Source organism: Podarcis melisellensis (assembly GCF_964234715.1).
Source record: "Podarcis melisellensis genome assembly, chromosome: 6".
Taxonomy (NCBI): Eukaryota; Metazoa; Chordata; class Lepidosauria; order Squamata; family Lacertidae; genus Podarcis; species Podarcis melisellensis.
Window position 1 is genome coordinate 12,562,749 of NC_138538.1, and position 20,080 is coordinate 12,582,828.

Below are 20,080 nucleotides of genomic sequence, written 5' to 3' on the forward strand. Positions count from 1 at the left end.
TAAAGTACAGTGGTACCTCTGGTTAAGAACTTAATTCGTTCTGGAGGTCTGTTCTTAACCTGAAACTGTTCTTAACCTGAGGTACTATTTCTGCTGCCAGAGCACGATTTCTGTTCTCATCCTGAAGCAAAGTTCTTAACCTGAGGTACTATTTCTGGGTTAGCGGAGTCTGTAACCTGAAGCATATGTAACCTGAAGTGTCTGTAACCCGAGGTACCACTGTAATAGCAACATATTGGACGTCCATTTGATTTGAGTGCTGAACAGTGATTTAAAACTGATAATGGCTCCTTGTATGGGACGCGAGTGGCACTGTGGGTTAAACCACAGAGCCTAGGACTTGCCGATCAGAAGGTCGGTGGTTCAAATCCGCATGACAGGGTGAGCTCCAGTTGTTCGGTCCCTGCTCCTGCCAACCTAGCAGTTTGAAAGCATGTCAAAGTGCAAGTAGATAAATAGGTACCGCTCCGGTGGGAAGGTAAACAGCGTTTCCATGTGTTGCTCTGATTCGCCAGAAGCGGCTTAGTCATGCTGGCCACATAACCCGGAAGCTGTACGCCGGCTCCCTCGGCCAATAAAGCAAGATGAGCACCACAACCCCAGAATTGGTCACGATTGGGCCTAATGGTCAGGGGTCCCTTTACCTATATGCATCACTAAATCATAATGATGATAAATCATAATGATCCTGCTCCCCAATAATTGTATCAGTCATTTGAGTGGAGAGGGAATGAGCCCCGTTACCAGGCTGCTTTGCATGAGTGGGAGGCAGTTATGTGCCTATGTGTTTTTCTTTTCTTTTCTTTCTCACTCATTCTCTTTTTCTTTATGCAAGCATGTGCGATAAACTGTGTTGACCACACCTACCACTGGCATGAGGCAAAGTTGACCATGAGTGCACATTGCCCTTGCGCCAAAAGAAGGCATGTTACCCTTGGTGAATTCTAGAAATAATAATAACTTTTAAATGTATACTTATACAAACCTTTTATGTTTTCTCTACATGGTAAATTGGTTTGAAAAGGCTCAAGAAATTATCCAAAATAGAGTAAATGAAAAGAATGACAAATTTGCCACTCTGTTTGAAGACTTCTTTGATGTTCTTATGGTAAATATGCACCTCCTGCATTGTTCCATAAATTGACATGTATTTATTAAATATTTATAAGATGTACTTACTAAATATTTGGGGGAAAGCTTTTTTATGTACATTATTTTAACTCTTTGGTCATAATTAAATATCTAAACATTAAGAAAACAAGAAATCCAACTGTATTAAAAAGCCAATTAGATTTTCATTGTTTATCCCATATGCAGATAAAGGATATCATGTTCAAAATTTCTATTTGCTTATTTCAAATGTAAACTATAGTTATGCACATATAAGCAATCTCATTAGGTTGTCTCTTCTCTTCTCTTTGTCCATTTCCTCTTCTTTTTCAGCATAATTTTTTGAAAATATAGTTATTACATGTGTATTTTTCTGGGGTTTGCCTAAACAAACAGAAATCAGTTCTAAAGTTTTCTCATTGATAGCAGAATTCAGTGGCTTTGGGACACCCAGTTTTTGCTGATCCTTCCTATTCACTGCAGCCTGTCTGTTTCCTGAAAAGCTACTTCCTGAAATGCTGTACCTCTGGGTTTAGCAAAATTCAGGTTCTGCCTTGGATGAATGGAATTGCTTTTTAATAGCACAAAGTCACCATTGGATACAATCCATTTCCACAAATAAATTAGTCCTGATTGTGCAGAGTGATTTTAATATGTTGTTTATTTAAATTGTAGATAGTACATGATGCCAGCAGTAAAGGTATGCATGAAACTAATTACCATAATTATATTTATTATCTTTCTAGTTGCATATACTGTTGGTCCTATAGGTGTTTTGATTAATCAGTAATGAGTGTATTCTATGTATTACAGTCAAATAGCCTAGATGCTGGGCTGGGGGAAGGCACTTACACATTGTCATAAAGAGAAAATGCATCCCAAAAAGTGGCAGGGAGAGGAAATAGACTTATATAAACTTTGCATATACTAATTTATGCAGAGAGAGGAAGAAAGAAAAATTGATGGATGCACATTTAGGCTGTGTACACACAACTGGCTTAAAATGCAGCCAAGTCATTCCCCCCCCCAATTTGGATGAATCTGGTTTCATCATCTTATGAAATGCAATAGAGATGGATTGTGACTAATTTTGTGTGTATACCACTTCCCAAAACAGTGCTAGGAGGCCACTGGATAAATAGTAAATAGGAGGATGTACACAGCCTTACGTATTTTTACAGTAATTTAAATAGAAATGCATTACATTTCACTATAATGGGGAATACTGTGATCAGGTAAACTGTGTGCCTGCTTAGTTTGCTGTCCAGATGTTGTGTGTTGGTGGGCCTCTTCAAGAAACCTACTGCTGCTTCTTATAATTCTTTATCTTTAAAGTTGACTTGGACTAGACAGCTCTTCAAATAGAAGGCTGTCTTATATAAAGTAAGACACATGGTGATCTTATTGGATTATGAAGTTTCAGATAATCTACAAGCTTTGAAAGATGCTAAGTTTGTGGCTCTCTTTAGAAATGAAAAGGACTACTGTTGAATCGTTACAGAGAAAGGCTGCAATCCTCTATACAGACTTCTTAAATCCCATTGATTTAAGATTTAAGCAGCCCAACTTTCTACAGAGATGCAGCCAAAAGCTCTAGCAAATGAGCTTTAGTGTTCCTTGTTCCTTTCAGGTTGCATAAATTAAAGATGGCTGAAATTTAGAATGCTTGTATGTTAAATTCCTGTTTGTTTTGTGTCACTTCAGACAATCAATACTGTATTTATAAAGCTTGCTTGCTTTCTAAATGAAAGGCTTTAAATGTGTTTATTCACACTATAATTGCCAGTTTTTTAAAAATATAATCATATGGCTTTGTAGAGACTTACGTAAATGATATATTACAATATTTGTTTAGGTAAAATACAAGTACTAGAGAATTTTGTTTTGCGAACATGCACACTTGCTACCGATAAAAGAATTAACATTTATATTCAGCAGGAGGTAAGAAATTTCTTTCTTCTGAATAATGTTAGGTTTTAATGATTACCCTTTTACCTGGAGTATTTTAAAAAGTTTTTATTCAGTTTTTTAAAAGACAGTTGTGAAATAATGCACGTATACCTACTTCTCTGATCTCTGTGTCCATTTGTTTTAACGTGTCTATTTTGATGCATTTCTTCTATATATTTTTGAAAAATGTTTCTCTGCTAGCACTATACCACTTTTATAATTTAAATAAATTAACATCCATTTTTTTCTCAAGCACTTTCAAGAACATTTCCTTTTTTCTTTCTCTTATGTAATTTCTGTTGTTCAGCCCCTTATGTATTCTTTGGCTACTCTGTCAGCACATAGCTGATATCATAGCTGACATACCAGCCACTTGGGTTGACTTTTGAAAAGTGCTTTTGTATTTTTAGTGATGCTTCATTGTGTATAGTCAGCCACATACTTGTCCAACAAAGGCCTGACTGACATGTTCTGCAGATTGTGGGTACATAGTTTATCCAGACTTTAGCAGAGAAGAATTTCTCTTGCTCCACTAAACTGATAACCCTGTGTTATACCCTTAGACTCAGATTTATATATTACACAATAAACACTCAAGATCTGCAGTCATTAAGATCGAGATTCTTAAGTTACATAGTTTTAATGGACAATTAAAAATATTCTTTCACCTAATGCATTGCAAATATTTCTTGTTCTAATGTGGTTAATATTCAATCATTTATTTTTATTATCCTTAGGCAGTAAGAAAATTGAACACAATGCTTGATTCTATGCCCCGAGATACTAGAAAGAAAATTATTTCTACAGAGGAAATGCAAGAAGTCATGTAATTATTTAATCTTTAATATAATTACATAAATCTTTCCCCTTTTCATAAAACTAGAACCTTGGTAAGAGAATCTAATTTTGTGGGGAAATCGTTTTGTTGACATGGCTTAAAATATTCTTTAGGCATAATCCAGCCTCTGGGTTAAGCATTTTTAGAAAGCTGCTCTTAGAAAACAGTATCAAAGAAGAAAGAACACAAAACCTAAGAAGCAATCCTATGCTGGTGTAAAGAAAGCCAATGTAAATTAATGCAGGAATCTCAGCCAGATCAAACATGACAGGCGGCCAACCAACCTCTGCTTAAGAATCTCCAAGAAAGGAGAGTGCATCACTTCTCATGGGAGTCTGTTCCACTGTCAAACAGCTCTTACTTTTCTGTTCTTCCTGATGTTTAGTCAGAATCTCTTTTCTTGTAACTCGAATCCATTGCTTTGGCTCCTACGCTCTGGAGCAGGAGAAAACAAGCTTGCTCCATGTGTCAGCCCTTGAGATATTTGAAGATGGCTATTATATCTTCGCTGTCTCCTCTTTACCAGGCTAAACATACCCAGTGCCTCAAGTGTTCCTGATAAAGAGGGGCCAAACGTTATTTTTATTTTTACAAAATCAGCTCAAAAATAAACAGAAAAGACGACTTTTTGGAATAAGATATTCTTAATTGTGGATGTCACCATGAAGGGGATGCACAAATCATTAAACAAAAGTATATAATTTTTAAAAAACAAACAAACCCTGAATCATAATATTTTGTTTTGCAGGAATAATATGGGAAAGAGAATTTTGGAAGCTGGGGGTAAGTGCAGAGGATAGGAGTAGTTTTGTGCCCATATTGACAATGTTAGCAGTATAAAGAATTGCATTTGAACATGAACATTAATTTGACAAAAGCATTCAGTTCACACATAAAAAGAACCCTCCCAGCTCTCACCTGGGAGCTTTCCCCTCTTCCTCCAGCTTCTCACACTGGGAGATCCTCTCTACCCTGCCTCTCATGCAAGGCCCTTCCATCACTTTCCTGTATGTATCTTCCTTTAATTTAAGATAGGGAACTTCAAAAATCAAAACAGAAATATAGATAGAATTAACAGAAAGAAAACAATAATTAAAGATCATAGAAATGTAAGATAAGTAACTAAAACCAAAGAGAGAGCTCTTCTTATTCTCTGTTTGCCAATTATGTAGATAACAATTATTCAAAATATGTACTTCATGTTAATATCTAGCTGTATTCAAGTTCAGCTTTTTCACAATCTGCTAGGTGTTGTTTTCTTCATCTTCTATCCAAGGCATCTCAAATTTGCCTTTTTCCACTCTTTAAATATGAGATCCCCATTGGCACTCAAGGACTCAATTATGAAACATCTTTATATTAAAAAAAAAACCGTACTGAGTATGCTCAGTCCTCACTGGGCTTTTTTAGAGGCTTTCCTCTCTAAAGGTTATACCTACTTCTGCAAACCTTGAGGTCCCCCAAATCATACTCATGCACCCTTTTTGTTTCTCAGTAGCCCAGTTTGTTTCTCAATAGCCCAGATAGCTACATGGCTATCATAACCCATTACCTTTATGCAATATATCATACATTGTATCATTTTTTAAAATTTAAGCAACTAGTTAGCAAGTGTAATATTTATCCCTCGAAGGAGGTTTTATGCTATTATTCCTCTTGTACGTTGTAGACTATGACCTCCAAGTTGCCATTACAGAAGCTTTGTGCAGAATGACATCAGAAAAACAGAGGCGAGAACTGGCAAGCCAATGGTTTTCAATGGAGTTTGTTAGTAATGCATTTAAAGAAATTAAGGATTCTGAGTTTGAAACAGTAAGTCACATTCAAATACTGGGTATTTCAAAGCAAAGGTATGATTGCAATACTTATGCTGCTTTTCTCCTTAACAGGATTGCAGAAAGTTCCTTAACCAGGTGAATGGCATTTTTGGAGACAAAAGAAGGTATGAAGTTAGCAATGAACCACCCTAAGATCGTTTGATGTCAGGCGGTATAGAAATGTAATTAATAAGAATAGTAATGGAAAACACTTCTTTAATTGGAGAAGAATGCAACATTGGATATATACAAATGCACTTATGATTTGACCTTTCATAAGGTCATAACACCTTGTTTGTGGGATCTGCACTGGCTGCCAAGATTGGCAGTTTGATAAGGCCCTATACTGGATGTAGTCAGATTACCCAACGGGTCACTGCTTTCTGCAGAAAACTCTTATTGAAGTCTGCAAAATATCAGAAAGCTGCTCCACAGCAACCCAGAACAGCAGTGTCATTGTGGCTGCTGGTTCTTAGTGGAAAAGCAATCTTGTTAAGATATGACAGGTACCCACTTTTTGCACTTTGTTCCTTCTTTTGCTTGAGGCAAGAAACTTAATCTCTCCAATAGAATCTTCCAACCAGGTGAGGAAAATATATATAAACATTTTTTTTAGGAAATATTTTGTCCATAAGCAGGACTTTATTTTTTTCCCATCTGAAAAGGTAATGGAAAGTGGGAACAATTACCTGTGTGAGTGATGAGGTGGGAAATGAACATATCTTCATTCTGTAAATACTTTTTTGACAGGGTTTTTACCTATCCTTGTTTATCAGCTATGCTTTGTGAACATGAGGTAAGTTCATTTCTTTTGTCTTGTGTATCTTTTGTTTTATTAGAACTATTGGTGTTTTTGTTTAAAATTGAAACAGAGATATGTGTTTGATAGAGTGTCAAAAAATTAAAGGTTCTTTGGAATGAAAAGGCAAATGAGTTATTATGACATTGGAGGTTTGACATCAACATAAAATTCTGGGCCAATTTGGACCTGGCATTCCTAGTTTATTAAATTTGATAATGTTGAAATGAGTGTTTGATTAGTGTGCTGCCCCACATCTCTTCCTTTTAAACATTGTCCTCTTGGCATCTTAGTCACAGTTCCCCATTATCTCTGAAATGGAGAACTATGTTTTGATGTCGGTTTACTAACAGTTTGATCCTGGTTAGTAAATTAACACAACACTACTGTTTCCTGTTTCAAATGTAATTGGGAACAATGGTTTTAGGGGACCAGGAATGAAGTTCTGAATATGATGTGCAAGATAAAGGGTTGAGTATACAGGCCTTACCTGTTCAATAAAACTATTGTGTATTTAGTAAGAAATCTTACACCATTATACATGCATTTATAATTTTATATTTGGATTGAATTTCCTTTAGCTACAGATCCCAGCAGATGACAACCTTGAAGAATTTTGGATTGATTTTAATACTGGTAGTAAAAGTGTATCCTTCTATGTTGCTGCGGATGATGGTGTAGGTTAAGTTTTCTTATTGTATATTGTAATAATTTTTTAGGGATAGTTCAGTATTCAAGGAAAATCAGTTAAGCTCTGCTATGAAAGGTACATTAGAGTAGCTGAGTGGATTTAGTAGATGTAGACTTTTTTCAAAACTACACTAGGTGTGGCAACGGGCTGCATGGACTTTTATAGTCCTTGCCCTGCTCCTCCCCCAGCTGATGTGTCCAATCAAACGTACCAAGTTTCCTAGCCCACGTGCCCACTTTGGATAGTTGGGGGAAGGGAGCAGGTATACAAAAGTGAGTGGAAAGTGGCACCTGTAACAGAAAAAACTGGCAGATTTGGTTGACATGCTGGTCCACGATCCTCCAGGAAAACTAGTGCTCCAGGAGAACTAGTTGTTAACTTGAAATGTATGCCTTTTAACACCATATTATGCAAGCAAACAAAAATACTTTCATCCCTTTTCATCAAATGTTCTTTTTAGGGTCATCAGTGGGAAACTGTTTGCATTCCTGAAGAAGAAGTAAAAACATATATTATTGAAGGTATTGTGCACATAAATTTATTTCTTATTCACAGTTACTGCTTCTATTGAAAGGGAAGGATGGGATTCATAATGAACCAATGGTGTGATCATTACTCATTTCTTTCTTTTAAAAAAACAAAACCCTAAAGTTTATTTGACTGCTGCATGCTTCTGCAATTTTTACAAATAATTAACATATAAGTAATAACAATTTAATATGAACACGCTTCATTTTTGCCTAGAGAAAGACAACAAGAAATTGTTGACAATACATTTACACAATCCAATGTCTGTGGGTATCCAAGAAGGAGAGAAAATAATACTGCATTTTGATTCAGCATTGGAAATTGTGAATGCAGCGTTGAAGGTTTATGGTGCCTATAAACGTCAGGTAAAAGCGAACCAATTTCCTTTCTCATCTATCCTCTATCTAGCAACTGAAACAAAAATGGACGTTTCACTGTTTAGTGATTATAGTTCTTTTCATAGTTGGTTCTGTTTCTATTTATGTATTGCCAGTTATTCCTAAATGAACACCGCATGCAAGCACTTGTCCCAAAGTAAGCTAGGGTTTTCCAGTTCTGAAACTGCCGCAGAATAAAGTAGTGGTGATTTGTGTAGGCAGAACTGTTGAGCAAAATGGGGGAAAGACTAGAAATGTACTATAAATTACCTTTTAAATGAGAAACAGTCTAATACAGGGGTCACAAACATTTTTGGACCACATTTCAATTTTTGAGAGAGTACTGGGGGCACTGGTTACAAAATTGCTGCTATGGGTGTGGGCCTGGCAGAACACAAAACTAGAGACAGCCATCCCCAATCACCTTATGCTTACCATTGGAAGTCAGCTATGTCCTGGTCTTGATTGTGGAGATCACACAATATTAATTTCACACGCACATACATACATACTGCTGCTGTCTAATAGTAACAGGAAGCATTCCTCCGTACCAGGAAGAATATACAGGTGAAACTCTGAAAATTAGAATATCTTGGAAAAGTTCATTTATTTCAGTAATTGAACTTAAAAGGTGAAACTAATATATGAGATAGACTCAGGACATGCAATGCGAGATATGTCAAGCCTTTATTTGTTATAATTGTGATGATCATGGTGCACAGCTGACGAAAACCCCAAATTAACAATCTCAGAAAATTAGAATATTAAATGAAATCAGCAAAACAAGGACTGCAAATAGAGCAATATTGGACCTCTGAGAAGTAGAAGCATGCATATGTACTCAGTACTTGGTTTGGGCCCCTTTTGCATCAATTACTGCCTCAATGCGGCATGGCATGGATGCTATCAGCCTGTGGCACTGCTGAGGTGTTATGGAAGACCAGGATGCGTCAATAGCACCCTTCAGCTCTTCTGCATTGCTCGGTCTCATGTCTCTCATCTGTCTCTTGGCAATGCCCCATAGATTCAGGTCAGGCGAGTTTGCTGGCCAATCAAGCACAGTAATCCCATGGGCATTGAATCCGGTTTTGGTACTTTTGGCAGTGTGGGCAGGTGCCAAAGTCCTGCTGGAAAATAAAACCAGCATCCCCATAAAACTCATCTGCGGAAGGAAGCATGAAGTGCTCCAACATCTCCTGGTAGACGGCTGTGTTGACCCTGGACTTAATGAAGCACAGTGGACCAACACCAGCTGATGACATGATTTAATTTGGGATTTTCATCAGCTGTACGCCATGATCATCACAATTATAACAAAAAAAGGCTTGACATAACTCGCTTTGCATGTCCTAAGTCTATCTCATATATTAGTTTCACCTTTTAAGTTGAATTACTGAAATAAATGAACTTTTCCACGATATTCTAATTTTCTGAGTCACCTGTACAAGGTAGACGCACCATAGTCTCTCATTTCACAGAAATCACATAGAAGGTAGCTGAACATTTTGCCCCATCACATACTTTCTAGGAGAGCTGGAGACTTTCTTTTTAAATAAAAGTTCAGCAATCTGAGGCCCCTGCTGAGGGACACCAGTAAAAGTCCTTGTGGGTGCTATGACACTATGGGTGCTGTGTTAGTGAACTCTAGTCTAATATAAGGCTTTAAGCTAACATGTGATACAACAATTCAAATATACTGTCCTCACACAAAAATGCATTGAAAATGACAAAAAGCAAAAGGGAAAGCTTTTCAGATCGCTATTGACGGTTTCCCCCACAATAATGATTGTGAATTTGTCATTGCCCAAGAGAAAACACAAAAAGAGGTCTCATAAAAAGCCCTTTATAACCTAAAAAGTGCATTCTTTCTTTGTGTAAAGAGCCTAACCTGCAAAAATAAAGTTTTCCCTACTTACTATAAATTATTTTAATTTTGTATTTTCTGTTATACAGTGGTACCTCGCGTTAAGAACTTAATTCGTTCTGGAGGTATGTTCTTAACCTGAAACTGTTCTTAACCTGAGGTACCACTTTAGCTAATGGGGCCTCCTGCTGCCACCGCAGCGCAATTTCTGTTCCCATCCTGAAGCAAAGTTCTTAACCCAAGGTACTATTTCTGGGTTAGCAGAGTCTATAACCTGAAGCATATGTAACCTGAAGCATATGTAACCCAAGGTACCACTGTATTGTGAAATATTTACTATTTAAATTTTTCAGGGATTTACAAAGAAGAATACTATGTCAGTTGCCAAAACAACAGTACATGTCATTTTTGATGAAAGTGAATCACAGGTTTGTATTTCAGTTTATAATGGGATAATATTAAAAGTAAGCTTCTGACTAATAAATATGGAAGGCGTGCATTATTGTCTGAGATGGTGTATATTTTATCATTTCTTTATCTGTTCAAGTCTTTCTCATGAAAACCTTGTTATTCAAAAGCCTAAAGGTGACTCACCCATTCACATTAAATCCCAGCAGAACAGCTGGATGTTAGCATGTGTGCATTTTAAACAAAATACTTTTGGGGCTACTATTTTATTCCGATTCTGCATGTGAGTGTTCTAATCCTACTCCAAATGTCATGCATAATTTTATACACCTCAGTCATGCTCCCCATTACTTGCCTTTTTTTCTAAACTGAAAAGCACCCAAAATCAAAGCCTTCCCTTCTATCCTTTTATCCATTAAGTTTATCTGAAATATTTTTAATAAATTGATTAGTATTGAACTGGGATTTTATTTTATTTTTTAAATACTGAACAGGTTATTGTACCAGAAAGTCAAGTATCTCCTTTGGAAGAAAACTCCTGTAAACCACTGGATGATAAAGATACTCATTCCCCACCACATCAGTATCTTCAGACACAGGAAAATCTGAATCAGAAAGTTAATAAGGGGGACTTTCAAACGGTTAAATCCAAGGTAATTTGTTTAATAAAGTGCAAAGGAAAATGATGTATATTACATTGCACGGTTATTTTAAATTATGCTTTTCTGTTTTATTTCAAGATTAATCCCGGTAAAAGGAAAGTGTCTGAGGCCTCAATGGTGGTGCTGTCTGCTGCCAGGTTGTCTATGCCAAGTCCATTACCAGCAGTTAATACTTGTAAGTTAGATGCAATGTTGTAAGGTGTAATTCACTGTTGTATTTGCCATCTGCTATGAAAAATGCCTTGTTTTTATAACACATCAACAATTACTATCAACATCTGGGACAGGGGAATAAAATACCCTTTATAAGATTTTGGGTAGAGCAACCCAGCAGTCCAGTTATGCTAGGTGTGAGGGAGATACAACTCCGCTGTGTTGGCAGACATATATGCTTAACCTAGGAGGCAAGGGAAAAATACAACTCAAAAAACCCCCAAACTGTACAAAAATGGCGGATATCCCCCAATCAGGGCTCTGCCTGCAACAATGGGCTTATGAATTCACATAGATCAAAATGAGCCCTCAACACCCATCATAAGATGACAAGATGACATAACACTGCTTCTTGAACTCTGGTGACTCAGACCACAGTGGCCCCACTACTCCCAGTCCTACAGGCAGGTGTTCAAGCCTTTCATGCTGCTCAAAAGCACAATTTTTTAGGACAATACTGCTCCATCTGGAGCTTTGCCACTGGGTGTGTGCAGGTCTTAGGACAACAGTTGGGGACCTCATTACCTTGTGTCACGCTGTTAAACCAAAGTCAGCCTTCAATGGGAATAGCCTCTCACACCTGACACCTGGTGCCTTTACTAGATGTGATCTCATGCTCTCTGCTACAGTCTATAGAGGGCATCCCCCACAATTTTAGGACCAAAAGCAGACGTAACAGCTTTTAGAATCATGCCAAGAAGCTCCTGGATTCCTCAGCCACCACAAACCGCGAAAGAAATCATTTCCGTGGGTTAAGGAAGTGTTAACTGGGTTGGGTAATGATTACAAGCTATGACGAAGGCAGGAGAGCAGAATTGTGGGAGGTGTAGTGAATCTCAGTTTTTTCTCCTGCCTTGGTGAAAGCAGTCCATTCCTTCCATCTCTCTTTGTTTTTCTGCCTTATTCCACTCCTCAAGTTGCAGAAGCTACTGCTCTCCCAGGAAACACTCAAGAAAAGTGCTCTCCACAGAGGGCATACTTGTTGCCTTGTTTGAACAGCTCTGCCTTATGGAGTGAGTAGGAAAAGCAAACCGAGTGAGGCTATCCTCCTGCTAGTGTAGCTGTTTGAAGGGGGAAAAAAGATTCAAATCCAAAATAAGGCATAAAACAGTAACACCAGAAGCAACATAAGTCATTGCACCCTTAAAGATTTTAATCTTTTGACTTTCTTTAATGCCTCCTTTCATGTGAAATATATCAAAGAAAGATGATTGTGCATATGTGAGGACCTTTGATGTTAATAGAATATATAGTTCCTCCTAAATCTCAAATGTTAATGTTGTATTCAGCACTTTCCAGCATTAAGTCGCAATGAAGCATCTTTTTATTTGAATTTTATCAGCAAGTAGTTGCTTTTTATGTACCTCAAATAACGGGCCTCCTTTAGTGAGCCTGCTAATGGTTTCCACAAGCATTTTCTTATTCATTTATGTAGGACACAGGCTAGGCTCTGGCAAAACTCTGGGGAGGGGAGTCCATAATTATGGAGAAGCCAGAGAACAGTAATGTGTGCCTTTTCTGTTTTATATTGATTCATGGTAGTTTGAAATCAGGCGATGCTTTGATCTTAATTGTTGCAGAAGTAATTGAAAATTGCCTCATTTTGTGCAAAGTTGCCTCAACTAGGAACCCAGTGATTTATGACTTAATAGTCAAAATCATTTTGCATTGTTGGCAGAAAGTTATAGTCATCTATGCTTTTGATGGCCCATTCTGTCATCAGGCAAATTGCAGTTATAGATACTGAGTACTCTTCAAAGGCGGCACTATCAAATTACAGTAGCAGAGTCTTAAGCTTTTAAAGTCAATAAATGGTTAAATCTATATGTTGACTTTTAACTGTAATAAATCTTTACGCCTGTCCTCCCTTTGAAGAGATGCCCTCTGTCCCCAGCCCTCTGCCCAGCCCCCAAAAATACCTCTATGAGAGAAATAAGATTTTGTGAGTGGTGCAAGGTGAGCTTCTTGGCTAAGAGGTGGGTTAAGAGCATAGGAAACTGGATTATAAGTATGTCCATCTAGCCCAGTATTGTCTACTTTGACTGGTAATAGCCATGTTTCCAGACAGAAGTTTTTCTCATCACCTATACCTGACCCCTTTAACTGGAAGTGTGTTGGATTGAGTTGAACATGGGACTTTTTGCATGCAAAGAATGTGCTTGACCTCTACACTGTGGTCCCTCAACCCGGTTTTAGAATCCAGATCTTCCTGGGCTTTCTGTCTCTTTCTTATATCACACTGTCTCTCAACACTAGAGTTGACCCCCATACACATTCCAATCTAGAAAACCAAGCAAGTTCATCAGTATTCCTCTTACCTTTTAATGTTACATTTCTTATGGTGGGAGACAGATTTTCCTTAAAGACAGTAGTCCTAATAGTTGGATTGATCAGCTGCAGATTTGCCAAATTCTTATATTGACAATAGCGTTTTATGAAATGTACTTGAAACTAAGAGATCAGCATAATATGAAAGTGGACCTCAATATTGTTTTGTGCCTGTAGTAGGCTTATATTTGAAATAGGATTTATTTTTTAAAGCACTTTTATTGTAAGGTTGAGTTTCAAAGTGTATTGGCAAATCTTTCCAATATGATCTTTAATGTTTCCCAAGTTGCTGACTTAAGGAAAGTCACTGTCGTCTTAAATGTGAATCTCCCCCCCCCCCCCAGCTCAGTTACACCTGGCTCTTAAAAGCTTAGAATGTGGCAGTCCTACTGTGCCATGACTATGCTCTGGGACTCTGACTTCAGCTCAGACATGGTCAGAACCAGGGGCAGAGACTCTGGAGCTGAGTGATATGTCCAAAACAGGACATGTGCCCACTACCTGACCTAAAGGGACCCCTGACCATTAGGTCCAGTCGTGACCGACTCTAGGGTTGTGGCACTCATCTCGCTTTATTGGCCGAGGGAGCCAGCATACAGCTTCCGGTTCATGTGGCCAGCATGACTAAGCCGCTTCTGGCGAACGAGAGCAGTGCACGACAATGCTGTTTACTTTCCTGCCAGGGCGGTACCTATTTATCTACTTGCACTTTGACGTGCTTTCGAACTGCTAGGTTGGCAGGAGCAGGGACCGAGCAACGGGAGCTCACCCCGTCATGGGGATTCGAACCGCCAACCTTCCTATCGGCAAGTCCTAGGCTCTGTGGTTTAACCCACAGCGCCACCTGCGTCCCTTACTACCTGACCTAGATGATGACTAACTCTTAGTTTTCTGAATGTATCCTGCATGTCGACTAAAAGAAATGTTCACAGTAACATTCCTGGTCTCTGCCTATATCTGTCTCTAATCCTATCTAAAGTATAACTTTTTGGTTCAGCCAACAGGATCTGGGAAGCCTGTGTTAATCTCTTTATTTGAACGAAACAATTTAATCTTCTGTAAACATTGCATTTGGTACTTCACATATGTCATTTTACATGCTGACCTCCATATTGATTCTGTAAATAAACATTTTTTCTATTTTTAAATTGAATTTGGGACTCCAAGGTTTTTGTGGTTCCCACAAGTAATTGAAGCAAGAAGAGGTATAGTGTGAGATCCCCATGGCATGTAATGAGTTCCAGATTAAAGATTAAAACAGAGAGACTAATAGTTCTGCTCTGTTCAATATTCAAGTTGTAGTAAGCCCATTTGCTGCAGTTTTGGCACAAACAACACAGAACATGCAAACTTCATTAAAATAACGCAAATGTGGATTTGTTTCCAGCAACTCCACTGAAAGGCAGAGTTAAAGCACCTCTTAAAATGACGAGCTCTGTGGGAAGAACTGATATTTTCTCAATAACTGAGGAAGGAGCAGTGAATTTCAATCAAGAAGATGATTATGTGCATCTATCTTCGGTTACCATGTCTGTAAGAAAGAATAATTCTGCTGCAAAAAAGGTAGTTATATGTTTGTGTAACTTAGGGTAGACTCACATGGAAGCTTCAAAACCGCACAATAGTACTGGTTGAAGCTTGCAAAGAGCTGCCCATTCTTAGGTGGGCTGGCTGGGACCAGGTTTGTGATACTGGCTAAGGATTTATGACATCGCTATGGGACAGCTGGCCTACACTTTGAGTTTAGCCAGGTAGAAATCTCAAAGCTATTATTTTTGGTCTTACTGAATCCTTGTGTACACTGTTCGCTCCCTTTCAGAAGCTTAATTTGTAGTTAAAATACATCTAATAAATCAAGACTGAGTGGACTTTGGACTGCTTAACTGTATTGCAGAATAGATCCTCATTAAATTCCAGACAAATGCAAACATAAAAGGCTAATTTTAATAGCACTCTCTGTATGTGCATGTCAAACCAGCCAACCTTCATTGAGCTCGGACTTTATCAGTTCTGCTCCAAAGCCCCAAAGTGAAGGAATATGTTGGAGGAAGATGCTTTTTTTTCTGTCTGCTGTTGATTTTTCCGTTACCTAACATATCAATTTCCTTTTAATTAGTCCAGGCCATTCACACTTACTTGCAAATAAATCCCATTGAACTCAATAGGATTTCCCTTGAGCGTGCATGTACTGCATGCATTGTACTGTAAGTTTTTAAAAAAATGTTTTATGTGATATTGATCTTTGAGAGTTTATGTATTTTGTGCTTGAACCTGTGAAACAGTTTGAACAATATTTGAGAAACTGTCATGAAAATAAATGCATGCTAATTACATCAATATTTTTTATTGTGTTTATATACAGCAAGCTCCAATTCAAAATGTTGAAAACATGCCTTATGAGGAAGAAGTTTTAAACGCCAGTGAAAAACAAAAAGCAGGCAAGTTGCTTGACACGTTTCACTATTTTTGCTTTTAAATTATTTTCATATTTGTCTCATTTCAGTTGATTGTATGCAGCTCTTGCAGCTGAAGAGTGGGTTATAAATGTTCTAAAAAGGAATAAAATTTGGATGGAAAATCTTTAACAAGATGAAGATTTTAAGTCTAATTTTATGTCTATATTTCACTTAGATGAATTGATGGATATTGTTCCTGATTCTCAGCTGGTAGAAAGAAGTGACAAATCATTGTAAGTAATGGAAATAAATTATAAACAGTCAATCTAAATGTTAACTAGTACTGATAGCAGAATACTCTGGTGGATGGCTCTGATTTCATGTCAGGAGGTCTTTAGATGGGCCTATCATCAGTTATCTTCTCTCTCAAGCAAAAACATGGATGTTAGCAGGGTGGGGTCCAAAATCCCTTCCAGCCTATGGCTTGGAAACTCTGGCTGTCACTTATTATCATATTTTCTTTTGGCCTTACGTCTTGCTTACTAGGTTAAAAAACAACTCTTAAAAGAGTTAGCATTTAGTTAGTGCAAGAGTTCTTCTTTGTAGCTCCTGCACAGTCACACAGGCCAGTTATTTGCCCATGCAAAGATAATTCAGTTACGTTCTAAAGCTAGCTTACAGATTTGGTGGTTGCCCTGCTGCCCCCACCCTCTATGGGCATGCATGGCTCCCATCTTCTAACTCTATTCTCCTTTCACCACCCCAGCAGTAACTTGCTTGGAGAACTGCTCTTTGCTAAGTATTTTCTCTGTGAAGGAAAAAAAATGAACTCCCCCCCTACTTTTATATTTTATTTTATCTATGTTTCTTCCTTATACATCTGTCTTTTTGTTTTCATTGGTTGTGTTTTTCCATCTTTACAGGTTTGTCACTCGAGGTGGGATTTTTTCTGTAGATAACTGTCCTTCTGAGAGTAAACTAATTGGCATAGTCTCTGTGTCTTCTACTTTCCCATCGTAGCCAGGCTTTTACTTGCCAGGCAAGCAGTAGATGACTTTGGTCTAAGAGCACTGCTTTGGGAGAAGGCATTGCTGTTTGCTGAGAAAGTCAGGCTTACTCTTTCAAAGCCTCCACATTTTTTGCAGGGGAGCAGAGCAGAGCTTTTGCATTTCTTCAGGAAGATGGCAGGCCACTCATAACATATTTTATGTGTTTCCTGGAGGCGAGAAACCTTAAAGTTTTTTACTCTGCTTTATACAGACAATCAGGTTAGCTCTGCGCCTTCTGAGCAATTGGTTCACAGTAGTCTATAGGCCTTAGGTCCAAAGAAAAAAAGAGAAGTGTTTTTCTGGAGCACTTTTCATTGCAATAGAGCCCAAAACTTCACAGACCTATGATTCACAAAGCCTCTTAATAAGCAGGGAGGGACAACCACATACAGTAGTGATAAAAGTAGGATTTTCTCCCCATTTGCTTTATTTAGGTTACCTGGCATTCTGGAAAATTCTGTTGCAGAAGCTAGAACTCGGAAAAAACAGAAGTGTTGGGTACCTGAGCAGATAATATCACATTGTAACAAGCAGAATAGTAGTGCACTGGGAAATACAGACTATCAAGGTTAAACTTTTACTTCATTTATTAAAAGTGTTAAATCAGGTTTTTCTTAAAATCCCATTTTTAACTTCATTTTGTGTATGTGTGTATATTAGGTCCTAATTCATGTAGTAAAGCTGTCAAGCCAAGAGTGTTCACGTCAGTATTTGAAATGCCTTCTCCAGGGCTGAAAAACAAACATCACAGCTATGGAAAAATCGTGGAGCAACAATACAATGAAATCAGTAAAATACCAGAAAAAACTGGCAATATAAAGAGCACAGAGTCACGGAACAGTTTTAAACATTTGGATGAGAGCATATCAAAAGATAACAGCATAAAGCTTGCTCCTGATAAACATGAAATATCACTTAAAGCAACAACGAGTTCAAGACACTCAGAATTCGTTATGGAAACCAATGATGACGCTAGCTTTGATGTTTCTTTTGGAAAAGGAACTGACAAGAAAGCAGATCAGGTAAAATGAGAGAAGGCAAAGCAGCCTCAGAATTACTTTTCTATTTGGAAATCATAGTCATGACTTTTCAGATTTTTTAAAATAAGTTGTATATAATCACTACATCAAGGAACCCTGCCAGTTTGTTAAGATTTCAAATTGGTACAGTGTCACGCACCAAGCTGGTCAGTAAATCACACAGTTCCAAAGCTACATGATCTTCACAAACTTGTCTGTGTTTCAGGCCTAATGAGCACAGCAGTTCATGCCCTGTAGGTCCTACTCCATGAAATCAGCTGCCGAGACTAAAAGTCCCGCCTGTCTACAGCCATCCATTTCTCCTCCAGGGAGAAACTCTCCTTCAAGCAATCAGAGACTGCACCTCTGCGCAGCCTGCCTTGAATAAATGATGATGATGATGATATTTATATGCCGCCCATCTGACTGGGTTGAACCAGCCACTCTGGGCGGTTCTCAACAAAATATTAAAAACACAGTAAAACGCCACCCATTTAAAACTTCCATGATGCCTTTGCATACCTCTTCTGGTTTCATACCTCTTCTGGTTCAGGGGGAAGGGGAGTTTATTGCAGCAGAGGGGTGGAGATACCCATTACTCTCATCTCTGCCTCTGAACCTCCCTCTTCCCACTTGTCTGCTTCAGCTTCTGCCTTTGATTTATGTTGTCTGTCTGCCACAGCTCCCAGCTCACTGAGCCCTGTTACCCTTCAACTTTTGACACCTCTTCTTCCCATTCTTCTCCCTGTGTCATAGTTGTCCAACCGCCACTCTGAACTGGGTTCCCCAGCTAGTTTCTCCCACCACTCCTCTGTGTTCAACCAAACCATGACATACAGATATCATAAAGTCTATTTAGGTTAAAATATTATTTCAAAGAGGTTGTGAATTGCTAAACATTATCACTTTCAAAAGATAATTTTCCTTAAAAATGGTAAGTGCTTCATAAATGTTATCATTAAAGTTGACTGCATCTACAAGTGCCCTGGTACCTAAACCCGTGTTTAAAATTATTGTCACTTAACGGAGACTGTCTGCAGCAGGGATAGTGAACATGGTGCCCTCTAGATATTGTTGGGCTACAGTTCCACCATCCTTGACTCTGATTCCAGCCCTGATCTACAAAATAAAATGTAGGAAGAGACATACCCTGTAATTCTACAGAGAACTAATGTGAATGGGGGAGAAGCTTGCTTGTTTGCTGGATTTTGTTTTAAAAAAGGTTTTGGAAAGATTCCATTCAAAAGCTTTCTTGTTCATCCAGCCGATAAACTCCAGTAAATAACTCCCAAACCATTTTTGCTTAGCTTTATGCACACTTATCTCCTTACTGCTGATAATATCATAACTGCAAATGGCTTTAGTGGAGCAGAGATTTCCTGTGTGTTGCATGAATGTTCTTCATTTTCCTACTAGTATACAGAAACCTTTGACTATCTGACCGGTGCTGTAGAAGCTGTACTATTTTACTAATCAGATTTTCTGGTAAATTTAACACATTATTTTCAAAATCTTACAGAAAGCAAAACAAAAAGAAATGATGGAAACTACAGAAATGTTACTAAGTAAAATCAGCAACCGATACAAAGGAATGGATGGTGCAAAAAGTACAAGAAAATTGTGCCAGTTCTTTGCTAACAGGAGGTATTCTATACATATTTTCTTTTTATAGTAGTTACTTGCAGGCTAGTAATTTATTTAGAATTACAACATTTTACTGATCTTGCTTTAATTTCTATATTACCTAATTCCCCTAAAACATGGCATTAAAGCAAATGTTTTTTACTAATGAATTTTCTGGTATGAAATAGATTTATTATATTATTTTTACTTATTTTTACAGCACATCTTTAAATAAATCAGGTTTCAGTGTTTGCAAGGTATGTTGTTGTTCTATACAAAGAGGTATATTAAAATTTTGTTCTACAATTGTTTCAATATGTAAGAATAAAAATACATTCATATAGTAAATTTAATGTTTGACTCAACCACTTATTAATAATTACTGATATCCTCAGTGATATTTCATCT

The 20,080-nt window shown here is 37.8% G+C and overlaps 1 protein-coding gene across 5 annotated transcripts in view; it reads left to right on the forward strand.

Moving 5' to 3' along the window:
- SYCP2 (synaptonemal complex protein 2) overlaps positions 1-20,080 on the forward strand; it is a 47,197-nt gene that overhangs the window by 6,115 nt on the left and 21,002 nt on the right. For 4 of the 5 annotated variants that reach the window (XM_081916609.1, XM_081916613.1, XM_081916610.1 and 1 more), the window contains exons 5-25: positions 1,004-1,108; positions 1,786-1,810; positions 2,966-3,051; positions 3,798-3,886; positions 4,647-4,681; positions 5,568-5,710; positions 5,788-5,840; positions 6,466-6,511; positions 7,096-7,191; positions 7,666-7,726; positions 7,950-8,098; positions 10,328-10,402; positions 10,877-11,035; positions 11,123-11,219; positions 14,973-15,148; positions 15,948-16,023; positions 16,217-16,274; positions 17,465-17,598; positions 17,691-18,052; positions 19,569-19,693; positions 19,893-19,929. In XM_081916609.1, the coding sequence (XP_081772735.1) occupies positions 1,004-1,108; positions 1,786-1,810; positions 2,966-3,051; positions 3,798-3,886; positions 4,647-4,681; positions 5,568-5,710; positions 5,788-5,840; positions 6,466-6,511; positions 7,096-7,191; positions 7,666-7,726; positions 7,950-8,098; positions 10,328-10,402; positions 10,877-11,035; positions 11,123-11,219; positions 14,973-15,148; positions 15,948-16,023; positions 16,217-16,274; positions 17,465-17,598; positions 17,691-18,052; positions 19,569-19,693; positions 19,893-19,929 (2,187 nt within the window). The remainder of the gene's footprint in view (positions 1-1,003; positions 1,109-1,785; positions 1,811-2,965; positions 3,052-3,797; positions 3,887-4,646; positions 4,682-5,567; positions 5,711-5,787; positions 5,841-6,465; positions 6,512-7,095; positions 7,192-7,665; positions 7,727-7,949; positions 8,099-10,327; positions 10,403-10,876; positions 11,036-11,122; positions 11,220-14,972; positions 15,149-15,947; positions 16,024-16,216; positions 16,275-17,464; positions 17,599-17,690; positions 18,053-19,568; positions 19,694-19,892; positions 19,930-20,080) is intronic. The other variant, XM_081916612.1, reaches the window with a different exon arrangement.